Source organism: Amphibalanus amphitrite, unplaced genomic scaffold (genome assembly GCF_019059575.1).
Source record: "Amphibalanus amphitrite isolate SeventyFive unplaced genomic scaffold, NRLGWU_Aamphi_draft 000381F_arrow, whole genome shotgun sequence".
NCBI classification, from domain to species: domain Eukaryota; kingdom Metazoa; phylum Arthropoda; class Thecostraca; order Balanomorpha; family Balanidae; genus Amphibalanus; species Amphibalanus amphitrite.
In genome coordinates, this window is record NW_024881875.1 from 544,542 (window position 1) to 563,800 (window position 19,259).

The 19,259-nt window shown below is 51.9% G+C and overlaps 1 protein-coding gene across 1 annotated transcript; it reads right to left on the bottom strand.

Annotated features, from left to right (window-relative positions):
- Window positions 1-552: 552 nt before the first annotated feature.
- On the bottom strand, window positions 553-18,978 carry LOC122390056 (zinc finger protein 628-like). The gene is made up of 6 exons (XM_043382666.1): window positions 18,605-18,978; window positions 12,646-12,795; window positions 9,179-10,043; window positions 8,810-8,991; window positions 1,785-1,918; window positions 553-1,448 (listed from the first exon to the last, which is right to left on the bottom strand). Exons 1-6 carry the CDS (start codon window positions 18,681-18,683, stop codon window positions 1,014-1,016), a joined length of 1,845 nt encoding a protein of 614 aa, XP_043238601.1. The 5' UTR covers window positions 18,684-18,978; the 3' UTR covers window positions 553-1,013.
- Between the last annotated feature and the right edge of the window lie 281 nt (window positions 18,979-19,259).

Here is a 19,259-nt window from a genome sequence, read left to right on the forward strand (position 1 = left end):
CCACACACAGAAAAATATTAACACCGTTAGCGGTGTAATTGCACAGTACATATCTGAGCACTTGAGGAAAGTTAATTTAGTCCCTTCCCCGCTTAAATTACTCGCGCTTCCAAATGAACACCAGGAAGAAGGTAATAGAACACTGTTAGGAGGGTTGGGTGTTTTGCTACATGTAGTAAAACACCCAACCCTCCTAACAGTGTTCTATTACCTTCTTCCTGGTGTTCATTTGGAAGCGCGAGTAATTTAAGCGGGGAAGGGACTAAATTAACTTTCCTCAAGTGCTCAGATATGTACTGTGCAATTACACCGCTAACGGTGTCAATATTTTTCTGTGTGCACTCTTACACATGATACACACGCGGTAATAGCTGCAGCAGCATTGGCTACGCAGCGGAATTCGTTGATATGTTTCGTTCACTTCCCATCGTACATTAATGGGACTTCTTCACGACAAAGTTACCTATCAACCAGCCTACCTATCTGCTAACTGAAAGCGCATTTGCAAGCACTGAAACCGTCAACGCTCAATGAATAGAAAAACCTTAATGGTGACGAAATGGGGCATTTATTACTCGGAACCCTGTGCCGATTGACGGCAATAACCATCTAAAGCTATGCAGCATGCTATTTTGGTGCCCAAGCAAAGCTAGAGCTAGATGGAATTACGGGGACACATGTTATGGGATGCATGAACTGCAGATGATATGAAAACTACAGACAACAGTTCTTTCTCGCTTGCTCATTCTCCAATCAGTCATTATTGCACAAATATAATACGGGCAAGCCTCCATGCTTTCAATGGTAGGCCTGCATTGTCGCGCAATCGCACAGTGCCCGGCCTATGGGAAGTAGTAGCCAGGAAGTTCAAAAGATAAATACACTCAACCACCGCAACACGATGGCACGTCGAAAGCTTCAATATTGAGTCCTTCGTCGAAACCGCGCAGTCTGATCTCATGTTATCTCCTCATTCATCCACTTTCTAGTAGTGTCCAGCTAAACTATACAACCTACGGAGGAGCGACATTGATGGCCACCTGGCCACTGGCCATCTCAACGTCAGCAGACGGCTGCTGCTGCTGCTGCTGGTGCTGGTGCTGGTGCTGCTGCTGCTGGTGCTGCTGCTGCTGCTGCTGCTGCTGCTGCTGGTGCTGCTGTTGCTGCTGCTGCTGCTGCTGCTGCGAGGTCTGCTGAGACGGCGGAGGGGGTGGCTGGGCCGGTCCCGTCTGCGCCTCCTGCCGTGGCGCGGGCGGGGGCAGTTGGACCAGTTCCGTCTGCCGGTCCTGCGGGGGCGGCGCCGGCAGGGGTGCAGGGGTTGGCAACTCGGCCACGGAGGTCGCCGGGTCGGGGGGCGACAGCAGGCCGGTGGGCGGCGCCAGGCCGGTCAGCGGGTAGCCCTGCTGGGGCTCTGTGTGCTGAGTCTCCTTGTGGCGCCGCAGGTCGACCTGAGGCAGACAGAAGGATGGCTGTGTGAGTGTGGGGTAGCGTCAACTAGAATTATCCATCTTTGATCTTTTGGAGGTAAAATAATAAAGACATATGCATAATTGAACGACTAACCAATAACCATGCATATGATTTGGAGTTATGTAGGGACGTTACTATTCCGCATGGGCGAAGTTATGGTCAAAACCATCTGCACTGCAGCTTTAGGCCTTATTTTAGTGTACTTTGTTTCTGTACGTCCTTGAAATAATGCTCTTAAACTCGGTCAATCAATGCACTTAAAGTTAGTATTGCAATGCAAAATATGCAACGAAGAGGGAACACAAGGAACATACCTTGCGCTGGAACGCGCGACTGCAGAGCTCACACGAGAACGGCTTGAACCCAGTATGTTTCCTCGAGTGGGTGATGAGGTTTGACGACTGGGAGAAGGCCTTGCCGCAGACTTTACACTTGTGTGGCCGCTCGCCTGAAAGGTAGGAACAGGTCAGCTAACGAATACCAAACTCGTGACGAAACTGATCAGCTGCTTGACCGATAAACTTTCTAAGTTACTGTGTTCAGGAGCCAATATTACACCTACATGGATATTTCTGTTGGGCTTTATGATTATAATAATACCTGTTACGCTTTTCATAAGAATGCCTCTTTCATATCAGATGCAATATCCCTATTGCTTTTTCACATGCGTTATATATGGAGTGTGGAGTGCCGTAATGCTGAGCATTTTGTGGCAAACTTGTCCTTTGATATGGAAATGCGATTGTTATCACCCGTCAAATCTCCAGACAGAGTTTATCGGGCGACAGGCCTCAGTACCACCCATGTCACCACGGACATTACAAGGAACAGCGCGTTTTGCCTGCAGAACATAGAGAGCGAGCCGCACAGAACCGCCAGTCTGCCCACCGACGCCAGGCGAGGAGCGATCCTATGAGACAGGGAGCAAATCTGCACAGATTAGGCGAGCAGGCTGGCCCCGTCTGAGAGATAATGCTGTCGGCTCTCTCTGGCAGAGACTGGTGTCTGGTGGGGTCCGCGGGGGCCAGACGGTCTGCAGCAGAGGAGAGCAGAAATAACCAATAGGACACGGTAGGACGTCAGCGCCTGCCATGTCGATCCCATTCCGGACAGGGTGGACTTGGTGCTATAGGAGGTGGCGGATGCAAACGTGGAATTATCAAGGAGGAGTATGGAACTACCGTAAATCGACCCAAGGAGGAATTATTCTTGTCTCGAAAGACATCATTACAATATAAGAAAAATTAACATTTGTGCTTCGTTGTTCATGGCAGTGCATACGGATCATGTGACCATTTCAATCTTTTAAAGGGAGATAATGACCTTTTTCCACAAAATCTGAGTTAGGACCATTTTCTGACAAAACACAACAAGTTATAATGTAAATTAAAACCATTTTGCTCAATTCGGTACCTTGCCGCAAATATCTCAACTTGAAGTCACGTTAGCGGGGAGCGCTGAAAATGACCGTTGAATAAGTACTTACATCACTTTTTTGTACTTGCATGTAATTTTGTAAAATGAGCGTATTCCTTACATTTGATCTTCATCACATCTAGTTGGTTAATGGTCGTCTATAGTGCCTTCAAAAGATATTCATGGTTTGGGGGTGGTTTATGTCTAAATTTACGCAACTATTTTTCCTGTTCATCATCTGACGCCATATGCTGCTATTTTAGTAGCAACGACTCAATTTTGAATCGGTCCCGCCGACTGCACAATAAAAGAAGACAGATACAACACTTTTGCGGCATCACTGAAAAACGTATGCAGTACTGTTATCAAAATTCTCATAACACCGTTCGACAAACCTGAAGTCTTTTTGAAATAAATATGCTTGTATTTTTCGCTTCAGGCTCTGACGCCAAAATAATGAATTTCGTAGTCGCAATCGCAAGATTTGGCTGCGTTTCTGGCGCATGCCGTTCATTTGTGGCGGCTGGCGCTTGGAAACTTGGAAACAAAGAAGCGTAGGCACTATGTACCCCCGAATTAGAATCTAATTAATTCTAAACCGAATTAACTCTAATTCAAATTAGAATCCTTACAACCAAGCAACGACAAGGCGATAACATAAACAAAAACCCAAGCGTCGCTGTTTGAAACAAAAGCGCCATATACTGCGACTTTTTTATAGAGAAGGACAACGCATTTCGGTGGGTGTTACAAGTGCTGCAAGTACTGCTTCTTTTTTGCAAAAATAAAAACCTTTTTCACATACGAAAATGTGCTAGGAAATTTTCATATTTTATAGAAACTACAGTAGAAATAGTATAGATGTCGAGTAATTTTTATTTAACCCGCGCCCCAGTGGCGGTCTCAGCCAACTTCGCCCTAGTGAGGGGGGGCATATGTTACCACCCACCTTTAACTCAAAAACTAAGAGGGCTAGAAAGACGCGGTAAAAAGTAGTCGATAGCTCTCAATGCGTACGTTTGAAAGTATTTCGGTCATTTTTCACCTTAGAGCAATATTGGGGTCACCAGAGGTCATCAAAGGTCAAAATTTGCCAATTGTCATTATATTTTTCAGAAAACATGCCGCTATCTCAGGAACTATGATAGCTAGGAAAACGCATGGAACAGCAATCGGTAGCTTTTGAACTCTTCTTTTGAAAAGGTCATTATCAATATTGACCTCAGGTCAACGGTTTAGCCTCCAGAGGGCAAAAACTCCAAAAATAGCCGTTTTTACGAAAAGTGTTTTTCGACAATAACTTTCGACTACAAAAAGCCACGACATTTCTATTGCCAGAATCGTGTTCCCCTCGCCGAGACGCGTCGAATGAACTATAATTTGACCTTGAAAGGTCAACTTGAAAATTTGACCTCAGGTCAAGGTCATGACCTGACCGGAAAAGGTCATGTTGCATATCAGTCGATGCGTCTCAACAAGACAAACACAATGAAACCATCCCCAGCGTTCTATCTCTTTCCAATCGCGAGTTATTGGCAAAAAAACTGTTTGTAGCCTCAAATGACCTCGGATGACCTTTCTAGAGACTATCAGCAAAAATGACCCCTTGGTCGTCACGAGTGGACTAAATCATTGTGATTCTGAAATATTTGGACTGTTCCTATGCGTACACACGGATCTAGAGGCATTTTCATTTTTCTCCATTGACTTGTAATGGAAAGGTCACGCCACTGACCTGACCTTAGGTCACGGATATAAAAAATCCGAGATATACAAATTGTAGGTGCCCATAACAGCATGCAATCCACCAAGTTTAAAACCTTTCTGACAAACATTACAGGCTGGACATGATTGCAAACTTTTTTTTAGGCTTGGTCAGTTAACTTGACCTGGTGACCTGACCTGACATGACCTGGGGTCAAAAATTTTACACATTGTCCAAAATTGATGTACCAAAAGCTACCCCAAGCGGCGCGGCGCTACGCGCCGCGGTTTTTTATTCACACGCAAAAAACGCGACAGGGTGGTAACATATGCCCCCCCCCCCACTGGGGCGAAGGTTAAGAAAAAAGAAAGCTCATTTAAAACCAACGGGACAGTCACTGAGCGCAGACAGCGCGGTGGAGCTGAAGGATGCGGCCCGCAGTGCACGCGTGCTCGGCGGAACAGTATACCAGCGCAGGTAAGAAACGGCCGGCATCCGTCCAGCTAGAGCGGCGCAGTAACGACTCGCACCGAAGTGCGATTTCGACCTTCTGCAGTCTCAAACCCTGCATGCGTAACTATGCTTTCTGGTTATTACTACCTGTTAGATCACTTGATAGCGATAAGGACAAAGTGCTCTATTGTGTTTGTGAGTTCATCGCTAATTTATGTGACTTAAGTTCATTTGTGTGACTTATAATTTATGCTCGAGCAAATATAAACTCAGTGTGTCTCTTATCTCAAGTGTTTGCTTGCAATACACTGAGTTAAATTGTAGATCGTAGGTATGCACAATGCAATAGCATTTTGTCTTCCGACTGAAGGAGAGAGCAGTCAGCTCGCCCCCGGAGAATTCCTCGCGCGCTCAGTATTCTCCGCCTCCCGAACTGGAGACGGGCCGGGGGCTGTAAAACACCTGCGGGTCGGCTGTGCGCCCCCCGGGGCGGCTCCATTCGCTCTCCTGTATCGTGTTACGGCCGCTCGGCGATACCGCCCGCGGCTGTTTTCGTATGCAAATCGTGCCAAATCGTCTGCACTGCCGCAAACTGGCCCGCCCTTTCATCGCGGATTAAAACACTCTGTTCCGGGGCGTGTGGCCCGAGGGAGCGTGCCGCGGCTCGGCGCGGCGCTGCGGCAGTGCGGCGTGTTGTCTTTGCATTATGTACATTCGGGACCGCTGGCGGTCCGAGAGCGCCGTAACCGTATCCGATCACTCGGAGGGCGCCGTAACCGTATCCGACCACTCGGAGGGCGCCGTAACAGTATCGCGGTCACGGCGGCGGCGGCGCGCACGTAACCAGATCTCGCTCCACTTGCCATTAGCTCATCAGCTAACAGGATCGGCGCGTCGCCGCGTCGATAAAGCGATACGCACAGCGATTTGAGCGCCCGCCGGCTGATCAGGCCGCGCCGGAGAGCGCCGCTGATTGTGCGCCCCACACCGCCCAGCGGTGGGCAGCCCCCCGAGACCGGCCCCTCGGCCGACCGGGCCAGTGCGCCCCAAATTTGGGCCCCCGGGAGAGGTGCCACAAATCTCCGACCAACAATACACGACGGCGCCATGAAATTTGATCGTGAACATGAGTGCACTTTCCGTAGAGGATATTACTGATAGAGGCACTATGGACCACACATCCGCTACGTTATGTATAGCATAATAGCATATAGGCTGTGATGACCAGTAGATACTTACACCTAAAAGTTTTAAGAGGCATTATGATGTTTTGTAACCTTAGCCGCAAAATCGTCTATTTTAGTCCATGTAATTTATTGTATTCTTCTGTTAATTTTGTGTGCTTACTAGGTATATTTGCGTCAGAGGTGACTACTGAAGTGCCGCCATCTCCTTAGCCCACCGCTTCATCTCGCAACTCTTCCCCCCCCCCCCCGCGGGCGCCGTATCGGCCGCGCACCAATCCGGCCGATTTGCCGACAGCTGTTGCCACTGTCCAAGTGGAGTGTCGCCGCCACTGTAGTACAATTTCATTAGGGAGCTGCCATAATATTTGGCCGGGGCGCGCCGTTTACTTTGACGCCGCGGCGGTGTTTGCAGGGGAAATCTAAGAGCGTCGCCGGCAGCACAGATCAATGGTCGGCCCCCCGGAGCAGATCAGAGTCGCGGTGTCACGGCGGGACTGGAGGCCACTGCTCCGTCGGAGGGACGGGGTCATCCGCACAGAGGCCTCTTGCACCAAACTACCTAGCTAGGTAAAATCGAAAAACCGGTTTCAGAATAAGCTAATCTAACGGTGGTAAATTTGTTTGCAATAGCCCAATACATAATACTACATGTGCTTGCTAAATTTTGCACGCAAATTGTTACATTTGAGACTTGGACTGGGTATACGATGCAAAATAATCCAATCATTGGTGCAAGAGGATTTTGGTGCAAGAGGCCTCAGCTTACAGATACAGTCGGGTGGTAATCACATATGGAATACACACTGACCCAGAACCGTTCACCTCGATAAGCAAAGTTATACATTACACAATGCTTACGGATTTGATAAAATGCATCTCTCATGCATGATGCACTCTTTCACCACACGCGTTTTAAAAATGTTTCAGGGAGAAGCGATGCGCTTTATTTGATGTAAATGTAATGATTTGTTTTCAACAGCCTGCTGACTTTTTTGTTTATAAACTCAGGGACAATACACTATTTTATGAGTACGCAGAATCAAGAGTCAAATAAACTGAAAGAAGAAAGTAACTGTACTTTTATAAGCTCCGAAGTCGCCTTATCAGAATGGAACTCCCGGCGTTTCGAACTCTAACTGCTCACTACTCACCCTAACTATGCTCGGAATGAGATTTGGAGAATCCGATCCGAGCCCCGAGAAACTGATTACATCGTGATCGCGAGCGGCAGAAAGTTTCGGGCAAAAATTACGGACTTATTCGACTGTTCCCTTCAACGCCCACTCACGGAGCTTCAGGCACATGGGAGCGAGCTTCAGGTTCCAGCTGGTAAGTGCGACATCGCAGCCACCATTGACAGAATAAGTATCCCTATGGCTAGTGTTTTAACTAGATGTTACAGCGACGCAGCCCAGGAAGATAACAAGTATGGACCCAGTAAAAAGTCTCACTGGATAGGGCGGATTGTATACAAGGCTGCGCATGTCCATTGATATATGTTCAATGTTCATGATTTAAATATACATACTGGCACCTTATTCTCCCGAAACGTACACACACCTAACATTCATCAACACACATGGTGATACCCATAATGCGCAGGTGGAATCCCTCTTCATTAACCCACTCCCTGTCCCGCTCTCCATTGTTTCCTGGCCCCTCGCGCGGCGGCCGCCCGCCGGCGACCCATGGTCCTGTGATGAGCCCTCTCCGGCTCTCCCCACCCCTCTCCGGACAGCAATCACGCGTCATAGCCGGCCGATGGATGGCCACCACAAGAATAGGAGCGGCCCGTGCCAGCGGCGCGCCGGCACGCGCCTCACGGCCCAGCGCGGCGGACGGCGCGCCGGCCGAGTGCCGGCCCGTGATATTGCCCCCGGCCGGGCCGTATTGACCAGACAATGAGCACGATTGTAATGACGCCGTGAACGGCGGCGAAATCGGCGCACAGATTGGTGCCCGGACGCGGCCAGCCAGCCGAGTGGGTCGTGAAGTTGAGAACGGCCCGGCCATTACTGGCTGAGCCGCTAACGGCCGACCCGAACGGTGCACCGGGTCGGAGCGAGTGCAATCTCAGCGGCGCCGCTAATTGCATGAAAAATTCAGAGAAGACGATAGTGAAAATGATTTACCATAACAGAAAGGCTGTAGTGGTATACCTAACAGTGTCCGAGTCTGCCATGAAATTCACAAGAAGCTAAATGAAGCGATATTAGCCGTTTTCACGACGGCCATCTGGTACACATTTGGTGCACATCTGGTACAGAGTAGGTGCAGATTTGGTCAAATCAGGATCAGTGTGTCTCTCAGCAGCTATCAGCTAGGGTTGCACTAATTGTTTATATGCCTGCTTTGTCATATTATCAGAGAGCACCATCGACTAAAACACTGAAATAAATTCATAAAATGAAGATATTTGCTGTAAAAGAAATAAGGTGCAGATTTGGTCAAATCAGGTGCATTCGCCGGATAGCCCGTCGTAAAAACGGCTATTGGCAGCTGACGCTGAAAATTACGGCTGAAGCGGCAGACACTCAGGTGTTGGGAGCGCCAACCTTAGCTGCGCTCAGATTCTCACCGGTGTGGATGTAGGTGTGCTTCTTCATGTCGGACTTCTGGTGGAAGCGCTTGCCGCAGTACTGGCACGGGTATGGCCGGGTATCTGAGTGAATTAGAAGGTGCGTCGACAGCGTCGAGGAACGCTTGAACTGCTTCCCGCACTGTTTGCATTCGAAGACCTTCTCCACCGAATGCACCGCTCTGCAAACACACAGAATGTATGGCGCATAAAACGGAAACTGGAATAGAAATATGAAACACTTCTGGAGGAAACTGAGGTTTGCATTTCTTAATGTAAGGATACATATTCATGCAACTTAAAACATCCCAAAATACCTATCCTCAGCTTCGGGTGACCAAATTATATCTGTTCATATTCCCGTCTCACCTATGCTGCGACAAGCTGACCTCGTGGCCGAACGTCTTGCTGCAGTGGTCGCAGGAGAAGGGCCTCTTGCCGTTGTGACTCCTGCGGGCGTGCACCTCCAGGCCGTGCGGCGTGCTGAACATCTTCTGGCACTTTGCGCAGCTGAAGAGCTCGCCGATGAGGGGCCGCAGCGGGCCGGAGGGCGGCGGCAGCGCCGACCTCCACGGGTCGTACATCAGCGGCTCCGGCGGCGGCTTGGGCGGCAGCAGCGCCGGGCCCAGCGACCTCTCCAGGTCGAGGGGCCGCTCGCCGACCGAGATCGGCGGGTAGAGCGGCGGCGGCGGCTGCAGCAGGTAGCTCCTCAGCCGCTCCTGCTCCTCTTTGTCCCGCAGTAACAGAGGGTGCAGCCACGCCAGTGGTGGCAGCAGGGAGCGCGGGGGAGGCAGGTAGGGTTGGGGTAGTTTGGTGGTCGGCCGCGCCTCCAGAGGAGCCGGCTTCAGCGGGTCCATTGGAGAGGACCGGCCGGCCAGCGCCGAGTGAGGCGGGGACAGGTAGGACGGCGACCGGCCGGCGCTGGTCATCGGCGTCAGAGGGGACAGCTTCAGCGGCTCCTCCGCCGGGGACCTCCCTGCGGCCGAGCACACCGGCGGCGGCAGTGGCGGCGGCGGGGGCGGGGGCGGTACCAGCGGCGGCGGGGGCGGCTCCTCGCCGTCCGAGGCCGACCTGCCCCCGGCGCTGGTGGACGGGGATCCGGAGCGCGGCGGGGCCGGTGTCAGGCCGTACGGCGGCAGCGACCAGCAGAGCGGCGGCAGCAGCGGCCAGCCGGCGCGGAACGGCAGCGGCGCCTCCAGCGGGTACCGGTACAGAGAGTCCAGCGGCCCGCCCACTGGGAACAGACACACGGCAATGTCGGAACACTGGCTCGACGGGGACACTTCACACAACCGGTACAACGTTTTATCACCTGAAATTGTCTGTTGGTGAGTGCAAATTACAATCTTGTGCAACAGGGCATACATTAGTTCTAACAAAGGTATTGACATTGTGTGTCATATTTGTATCACACAAATATGACTTGAGCGTTCGTTTATAAAAGAAAGTTCCATTTAGCAATACCCTTAACTGCGGCCGAAACTCTCCGGGCTGCGGCCAAAGCTCTGCCGGGCGCCGGCAGAGCCGCCGTCCCGGAGCCGGCAGAGCCGCCGTCCTGGCTGGGCGCGGTGATGTATGACCGCCGCGACCCGATGGAGCTGAGAGAGCTGCCTCAGCCCAGCGCCGTGAATCAATGCCAGCTCGGATGACGGCCGGCTTAGGACCGCCCACCGCCAGATTCTCCGCCGGACGCCGGCAGATTCGCCGCCAGACGCCGGCGAATTCGCCTCCAGACGTTGCCAGATTTGCCGCCAGATATTGCCAGATTCTACGCCAGACGCGCCAGATTCGCCTCCAGACCGCCTTTATCTGTTTTAGCGATGATCACCTCTAACAGTCATCTAGGCATTCATCTATCCGATCCGCTCCTTCCGGTCGGATCGGGAGAGAATGGCACCATCGAGCGCCTTCTCAATATCGTCGCCTCTCTCGGAATGTTTTTCATCTGGGTGCGTCCCACTGGCCGCGCTGATACGAATAGGAATGCGGCGAGACGCGGCGCGGGGCGGAGCCGAAAAACAATAACGCCGCCGGCGCCGGTCGCTCCATTTGTCACCGGCTCAATGACGCTAATTACACTGCCATCTATTGAGCGCGCCGCGAAGCAGCCGTGATGAACGGCGCCAAATCCCGGAGAAAATGAAACCCCGTTCAGATTATTACATACTTGGGCGCCATAAATAACCGGGTAGTGGAGCGGCGCGCCGAAATCACTGGGACGATGGGAGGCGCCGGCGCTATATGAAGTCCAGATTTGGCCCGGTCGGCGCCCCGCCGGCGACGGCCGCCGTCTCTCCCCACCCACGTGCGGACATTGAGAAGTAGGTAGCCGAGGCTCTGCTATGGTTTTAGGACTGCGTCTCACCGGCCACCGGCCGCGCTGAGACGATTAGAAATGCGGCGATAGGACCGATAGGACAATGTAAAGGAAAACATATTATTCGAATAGCCTCAACACAATAATTTTCTTCGGCTTTTGTTAACGAGCGGGCTAGCGAGTTTATCAGTGGTTTATGCGAAAATCTTAGTAGGTACCTTTAGGTAGCAAATACTCCTGAGTAGGCATCATTATCACGTCATTCGACAGTTTAGGTTGGAGAGATACAAACGTTTCTCAGCCAATATTTGACTTGACTATTTTAATAAAGATTGACAGCCAGTAAAAAAAAATCCATTTCTCACATGGGCCCCTATACTTGAAAGCACCATACCTTCGGAACACTGGACCGTACATAACAAGAAAACTTATTGTACCTACATACCTAGGTCAGAACGAAGTAAGGACAGCAATGTTAAAGATGTTATCAGGAAGGAGACAAATAAATTTGCAATAATACTGCAACACAAAAGCTCCAGTTAAACCTCGGTAACGTCCCAACAATCCTGTTCAAACTCTTTGAAGATTGCATTGCATGTGTAGGTTGCATCCGCCCGTAATTACATGTCCGAAAGCAATTATCGCATAGTGCATCCCCGGCCGAGACCGAAACGATTTCGTTGTTTAATCCTCTGTGACATTGCCGAGCTGCTCGGTCCGGTAAGCCGCTAGTTGGACGGAATCGTCACCAGTATCTAATTTCAGGCTCTCAAAATAATCGGGTCGCGAGTGACGTGCAATGAATTTTTGACATCGGCTAAACCACGACACACACGTAAAGCCTGCAGCCGGGTGCCACCAATCTATTCGGTCCCCGGGGAATCGGCGTATTTAGCAAAAGCATGCAAATCCGGACTCCCCAGTTGTGGTGCCTGTGATTAGTAATTCAGGAAATTATTAAAGCTGTAATATCCGAGCTGTTATGGCGCTTGACGAGAGCCAGTTAAATGAAACGGACCAGCACCCCATCGAATCGAGGAGCGATTGCCGACCGAAATGAGCGCTGGCCGGGGACGGCCGGTCTGCAGCGGACGTCCGCGGACGTCGGTGGACGTGCGCCGGACGTGGGTCGGCGGCCGACACCGTTCGACGTCGCCGACAATCAGAGCACAATGCCGGCCGCCGCAATCAGGCGGTGATCTTTATGAGCCACGTAGGGGTAAATCGATGGGATCGGCGGTCGGCAGACGGTGACTGCCCTCGACCTGTCACGGCCGCACACAATCACGGCACACACTGTATGGGGCAGTCAGAAGGCGGTCCGACAGCGAACCTGGCAAAACATCAAACGTCTACTATTTCCAGACTCTCTTCCGCTAGGTATCAAAGGCAGTCATAACCATAGCATCATTTACGTAATTAGCTTATTTCAAACCAGGCGAATACATTTCTAAGCCATCTGAGAGCACAGTCGCGGGCGTGAGCTGCTCGGGAACGAAGAGCGGGCGCGGCCACCTACGTTTTGTCATGCTGAGATGGGCGGCCTCGGCGGCCGGCCCGAGCGAGATCGATGTGGACCGTAGCTGCTCCTCGAGACGTCGCTCTGCCAAAGATGGCGGCGTCTGGTGCAGAGAGCCGAACGGGCCGGCCGGCGCCTCATCGCGGCCCGCTGAAACGCGGAGGGCGAGGGCTGGTGAGGGCTGCGGGCCGGTCACGGAGGGCTCCGGGCCAGACACGGAGGGCGAGAGTTGGTGAGGGTTGCGGGCCGGTCGTGGAGGGCCGTGGTACAGTCACATAGGGCTTTGGGTGGGCCACTGAGGGCTCAGGACTAGTGAGAGCTCCGGGCCGGTCACGAAGGGTGGGAGGTTACAGAGGGCAGGTCGGCAACTGAGCGCTGCGGGCTGATGACGAGAAAAGGGGAAAAGGTAGGCTGCTAAGAGTGGTGGTCCTATCGCAATCTGTTTGGATGGTTTGCAGCTTGGAGTTGTTCGCCTAATCGCCGTTCTAAATTTATCAAGTTAAGGAATGTCCTGCACGATATCATGCCTACTTCTAATGTCTATATCCTCAAGCAGAAATAAATCTGACTCCCTGACAGAGCCGGAAGATTTATGCAGAGTGGAGTGATAACCAATCAAATAAGTCCGCGGATTAGGCGATTTCGGGCTGACTGTTGTTGGGCCGCTGTTCCTGTATGCACGGCTATAAGCCACCTTCTTTTTATACTGTAGCTCCCAATTATCCGACAAAGTCACGGGCTTTACGATAAGACGCTCACCTTTGTTTGATTTGTGTCAACACGATACGAAAACCCAGATTTCATTTATGGTACCAGTCACTGCTATCGGAATCGAGCTTAATTGTTAAACACATGTTATAAATCTCGTGCGAGAGATTTACGGCCTATTCTGGGAGGGGGAGGGGTCGGACACTACCGATACCTACGTGCGCGGTGTGGGAAGCCTGCCACTCGGACTGGCCAGAGTTACCGATACAGCAAAAGGTGCAAACGGGCCCTGCCCACCGTTTGACAGACGGTGGGAAGGTGACCTCTTCACCGATTGTCATACTTACCTAGAATTAATTAAAACCTAAAAGTAAAACATTTTTGTAAAAGTTAATTGATTTCGCTGGAAGGTCTAACTGATTTCTTGGAAGTAAAAATCAATCCCTTGTTTCTTAGGAAAACCACCGTTTTTTTTTTTGTAATTTAAAATAAAGATGAAGGTTGTTTGATGCGGTGCTATAATATTATATGATAAAACAGTGGCAAGGCACCGTATAATTATTTGAATGGTCATTCCACGGGTAGGCTGGTGGACACTGGACAACAGCTATACTACGTTTTCGGCCGTAAGATGTTACACTGACACCGTGTTACGCAGCATAGTCACGTGAGAGCCCCACCCACCACGCTGAGCGTCTGCGGGTTGACCGGGGCCGCGCCTCGGGTCGCTGCTCTATCAGCGAGCCCGGCCATGCGTCGGCTAACGCTATCTTGATTGAGTTATGGTATGTACACGCAGGTTACCACCACAAATATTCTGTGATTACAGCGGCCGGGCACTGCACAGTTATACTGTGCCTCCCCATGCGACAGTACCTGAAGAGGCTCATAAATCTTTTTCTTTATAACAGCTTTATCCGGCACCCTTTTTAATATGCCCCAACAGATTGATTTGCAGACCAATTGTGGCGTAGGGAATTGCTGTACCTAACTCAGGCTGTTTTGTAACAGATATCATTTTATCATACCGCCTCAATTTAGTTCAACAGCAGCCATTTGCTAGTTGTCACACACTTCAGCCGTCAGAAAGCAGGAACAAACTCAACTCTTCGAGTTTCTACCGACGTAACGGCTTTGTCGCTATCAAAGACTGTTCCCTGCCCCATCATCACTGATCTAATTCACTCTCTTCGGAGCGCGGCAGCTGGTAGCTATCTCGCTGATCACATTTGCCGCCCTACAACAGCAGTGCCGACCCCACGTCCTCCACTGACGAGCGCTCCACCCGCCAATCAACCAACAAGTGCCAAAGATAGTGTCTGTCACCGCCGCCCCGGGACAGACAGATGGGACGACAGTTCCCCTCAGCACAGCGAGCTGACAGCACACCGCCCTGCCGCCTCGGCACAGTCCTCCATGGACCGACCAGGGGCGTCCACGGGCGTCCATGGGCGTCCCCCGGCCGTCCACGGTTGTCCACGGGCGCCCCCAGGTCGTCCACGGGTCGTCCACGAGTCGTCAACTTATCGTCCACGAGTAGTCTTACATGTAGGTACCTATAGGGCAGCTGCGGCCGTCCGCCGGCGCCAACGGACATTCACTCAAGCTTACATAGTAACATTTATTTGTCTTTTGAATACCATCCAGGAAATCATGCGTCCCTATTTTTTGGTGCACATAGTTTCTTGAGATGTTCTGTTCATACAATTTCATGGCTTAACGCCGGTCTCGTTGGGTGTCCTAAGGGCATTCCTCGGCAGCTCTTTTAGCGTCCCAGCCGGCGCCCCAGCCCGGTCCCAGCCCGGTCGCGGCTCGGTCGCGGCCCGGTCCCAGCCCGGTCCCAGCCCGGTCCCAGCCCGGTCCCAGCCCGGTCCCAGCCCGGTCCCAGCCCGGTCCCAGCCCGGTCCCAGCCCGGTCCCAGCCCGGTCCCAGCCGGCACCCCGGCCCGGTCCCAGCCCGGTCCCAGCCGGCACCCCGGCCCGGTCCCAGCCGGCACCCCGGCCCGGTCCCAGCCCGGTCCCAGCCCGGTCGCGGCCCGGTCCCAGCCGGCGCCCCGGCCCGGTCCCAGCTGGTCCCAGCCGGCACCCCGGCCCGGTCCCAGCCCGGTCCCAGCCCGGTCGCGGCCCGGTCCCAGCCGGCGCCCCAGCCCGGTCCCAGCTGGTCCCAGCCGGCACCCCGGCCCGGTCCCAGCCCGGTCGCGGCTCGGTCGCGGCCCGGTCCCAGCCGGCGCCCCGGCCCGGTCCCAGCCGGCGCCCCGGCCCGGTCCCAGCTGGTCCCGCCGGCCTGAGCCAGCTAATCAGTTCAATGAACAAAATCAGCGGGCGGCGCGGCGGCCATCTTCTCCAATGAGGTCAAATTGTTTAAAGTCGGTGCAGCTGCAGGCCGACTGGCGAACTGAGTCAGCTAATCGGCAAATGACAGGGCTGGGGCCGCTCTGGCGCGCCGGCGGCGATCTCGGCGCACCGTGCAGAATACGGCGCGCCGCCGTAACCCTCCAATTGGAAAATGAAGTGATGATGCGCCTGTTATTCGGCGCCAGTTGGCGAATTAGGACGGCCTTTTCGCAATTTAGGCTCAGGATTAACCAGAGCTAAATAATAGTGTGCGAAATAGACGGGTGGGTGCGGATAGGGGATAAAAAGGGCAGGGTATAATTCTGTTACTAACTAGCCAGATCAGACAAAATGTGAAACAAAAACCACACGTTCATTCATATTATTCCATTTTTATCACTGTAAATATACCGTCTCGTTCCTTGTCCGTGCTCTTCGTGCACTCCTACTTTCTGACAGGCTAACACTCGTGCCACCGATGTCTTCATGCAATGTTCGAGCTGCAGTGTCGTCTGAAGGCTGCAAAGAGGCGACAGAGCGCCGCCGCCGACAGAGTTGGTATAACAGACACTATCATGGGTTCTTCATGGGTCCTAGGGGCATAGAGTGACATGCTGGTGCGCTGCGCCGATGCACACACTTGTGACATCCACCATTCAAACATGCCTACATGGATAGTTTAAAGGGACCCTACCACCTTCAAAAAGTTAATGAATTGGTATAAAAGTGATGTACCGTGGTTCAGAAAGATCAAAAATGAATATCTATTCGCAAATTGAATTATTGAGGATGATTCATTCTAGTTATTGAAATGTCTTTTCTGCCACCATGCCATCAAAAGAGAAATTCATTGATTTGTAAAAAGAATAGTGATTCTGACTCCAATTCATCAGAATTTTACGTCTTGAATTTCATTACACGTTCTTTATGCTCAGCTTTGGAAACTTCAGCTTCTGCCGACGCCCAATTCGATACATAATTGTTCGAAATAGCTGCAGTTGCATTATCTAAACAGGGCGAATTGGTCGCAAGAAAATATATAATGGTTGAGCTTTGAAGGTTACCTACCAACGTGCTTTCAAAGATTTTTCATCTCATAGAATAGGTACAGGTGGCTGCTGTAACATGTATGAGTTAGATCTATACAATTGCAATTTACAATCCATGCGGTCTATCTATATCAATCTATACAAACTGTCTATCAATCTAACAATAGGTATATGTTGATATATAATATATCAAGCTATACAATCTATACATATTGTAATTGCCATCCAGGCACTAGGCAAGCAAAATATTTAAGTTATTTGTGTTTAGTTTTTGACTTTTGTTATAAATGAAGAAATACCTCCCTGATCTGTGAATTTGTCCGTTACGTTCCTGGGTCTCATCAGTTCCACACTGGCACAAAAAAAGATATAACCAACACGCAACTCGACCTCATGCAATGGATTCGTCGAAGAAATGTATGATCGTCTGTTTCGAACAATGCTAGCGTCCAATAATTCGCAACTCCTTCCTTATAACGGGTGGTTAGTATGAAACTGGACACAGTTTGAATTGCTACTGTGCTGAGAGTTTTCAAGCGAAAACGTTGAAAATCGAGCTACCGTGCCTTTAGTGTGTTGTGATCACGCTTGACTTTGGATCTGCGACACCGAACCTCTGTCAGCCTCCAGGCGCACGCGCGCTGGCAGCCCCGTTTTGATCTTCGCGGCACCTCCAGGTCTATGTGAAGGATGACCTGCTGGATTCTCCGTTTTAACTTTGCGTCTCAGCTGACCTACCATCCTTTATGCGCGCTCTATTAGATGAGGCCCCAAAGATCCTCAATGGGCCAAATCTGAGAGGTTTTATGGCGGGTTAATGTCACATGCTACTACGGGCACCCCAGCCTCCTCAAGAAGTTTTGTGGTCTGGTGTGCGTGGTAGGCAGCTGCAAGCTCGGGCCAAAAGTCAAAACAGAACAGCATGCTCTGGGTACTGAGACTCCATTAACGATAGCCACACGCCCTTAAATTACACCCAAAATAATTAAAATCTGTCGACTATTGGTGATGTTATGCTCCATTAGTTTTGGTCCAGTTTCGTGCTGATCAGTCGTTAGTTACGCGAATGATCTATCCAATATTTTTTGGGAACGGCACAAACAGCAACTCCTAAAAAACCTCATGCAACGTTCATTTCATTAGCAGATTTTATGGTAGGCCTAACGAGAAATGTAACTAATATCCTCATTAAGGTGAACTTCCACGGCGAGTTGCTTTGAACGATTAATTTCCGAATAGCTGATAGTTGGCGAAATTCTTCTGAAAGGAAATGATGATATATATGAAGCCATGACCACGTAACGGCAACATGATGCATTTGAGAAGTAGTATCAGCTATCATCTGCACTTGAAAAATAACATATATTTGCAAAACTGGTTCGCAAAATCTCCGCTACAAAAAGGGTTCCTAAGCGAATGGTTGAAACCGGATAGTTTGTCATGTAGAGACTAGGTGTGCAGATCGAGACTGGATCGGTTGGAGTGGAATCCACTACTACTGCTCAGACGGAGAGAGCGTGGAGCGGGTCGGCTCCAGAACAGGTCAGGACTGGGTCAGGTCTGCACCGGGTCGGCTCCAGAACAGGTCAGGACTGGGCAGGTCTGCACCGGGTCTGGTCAGTGTCTAGGTCGGGCTGAGGTCCGGTTTGCGCCTGGTCGGGTCTGAGTCGGGTCTGGGCAGGGTTCGGGATGGGTCTGGGTCCCTGTCGAGTCCGGGTCCGAGTTGGGCCCTGTCGGGTCTGGGTCAGGTCTGGGTCGGGTTTGGGTCGGGCCCGGGTCCGTTCGGGTCTGACTCTGGACCGGGTCCGGTCGGGTCTGGGTCCCTGCCGATCGGACCTGGTCGCCAGCCGCCCTCCCCGCAGTACTCACCGTCCGGCTTGTCTCGAGGAGTCACCACGCGGAACGCGCTGGCCGCGGAGCCGAGCACGGCCGCTGCCGGCTCCTTCATGGCGGCCGCTCGTCTCCGGCGGCGGCGGACCGACGGCGGCGACGCGGCGTGTCCGTCGGCGGCGACGAGTGGCAACCTCAGACGGACGGACGGCTTCCCGCCGCTCCAATCCGGAGAGATTTCCGGCCGTAAGGACCAAAATCGGCTGCCATCTCGCAGACTTATCAGTCTTGACGCGACCGTTCGCTTGCGATAAGGGCTACGCGCCGCAGCGCAGCGCCGAGAAACTGAGCCTTAGAGTCCGGCCAGGAGCAAAGATAGCGTTATTGCAGGTCCTAAGTCGCGCAGGCTGCCGTTTCAATGATTGTCGACTGGGCGGCCCGGGTTTGTGCGTTCTGTTGATGGCGCCGCGGCGTGGATGCTCGGATCAGCGCTCTGCCGCCGGACTCGGCTCCCGCTCGGTCCATCAGTCCCTCCTGGTCTGAGCCACGCCCCGGCCGGCGCACAGCCAGCGAATAATCACCGAATTAAAATAAAACCGTGCCAAAACCCGGACGTAATCTGACGCCAGCGCAGTGATTGGCTGGTCTTGAAGAGAAGATTCCGGCGCATTGATTGTTTGGCTCCGCCTCCGAC

Excerpts from the sequence above, each read along its gene's own strand:
- LOC122390056 (XM_043382666.1), bottom strand. The coding sequence starts at position 18,683 with ATGAAGGAGCCGGCAGCGGCCGTGCTCGGCTCCGCGGCCAGCGCGTTC. Across the intron at positions 1,919-8,809 it reads GCACACCTACATCCACACCG|GCGAGCGGCCACACAAGTGT; the intron begins GTGAGAATCTGA and ends CCTACCTTTCAG. Across the intron at positions 1,449-1,784 it reads GTCGCGCGTTCCAGCGCAAG|GTCGACCTGCGGCGCCACAA; the intron begins GTATGTTCCTTG and ends TGTCTGCCTCAG.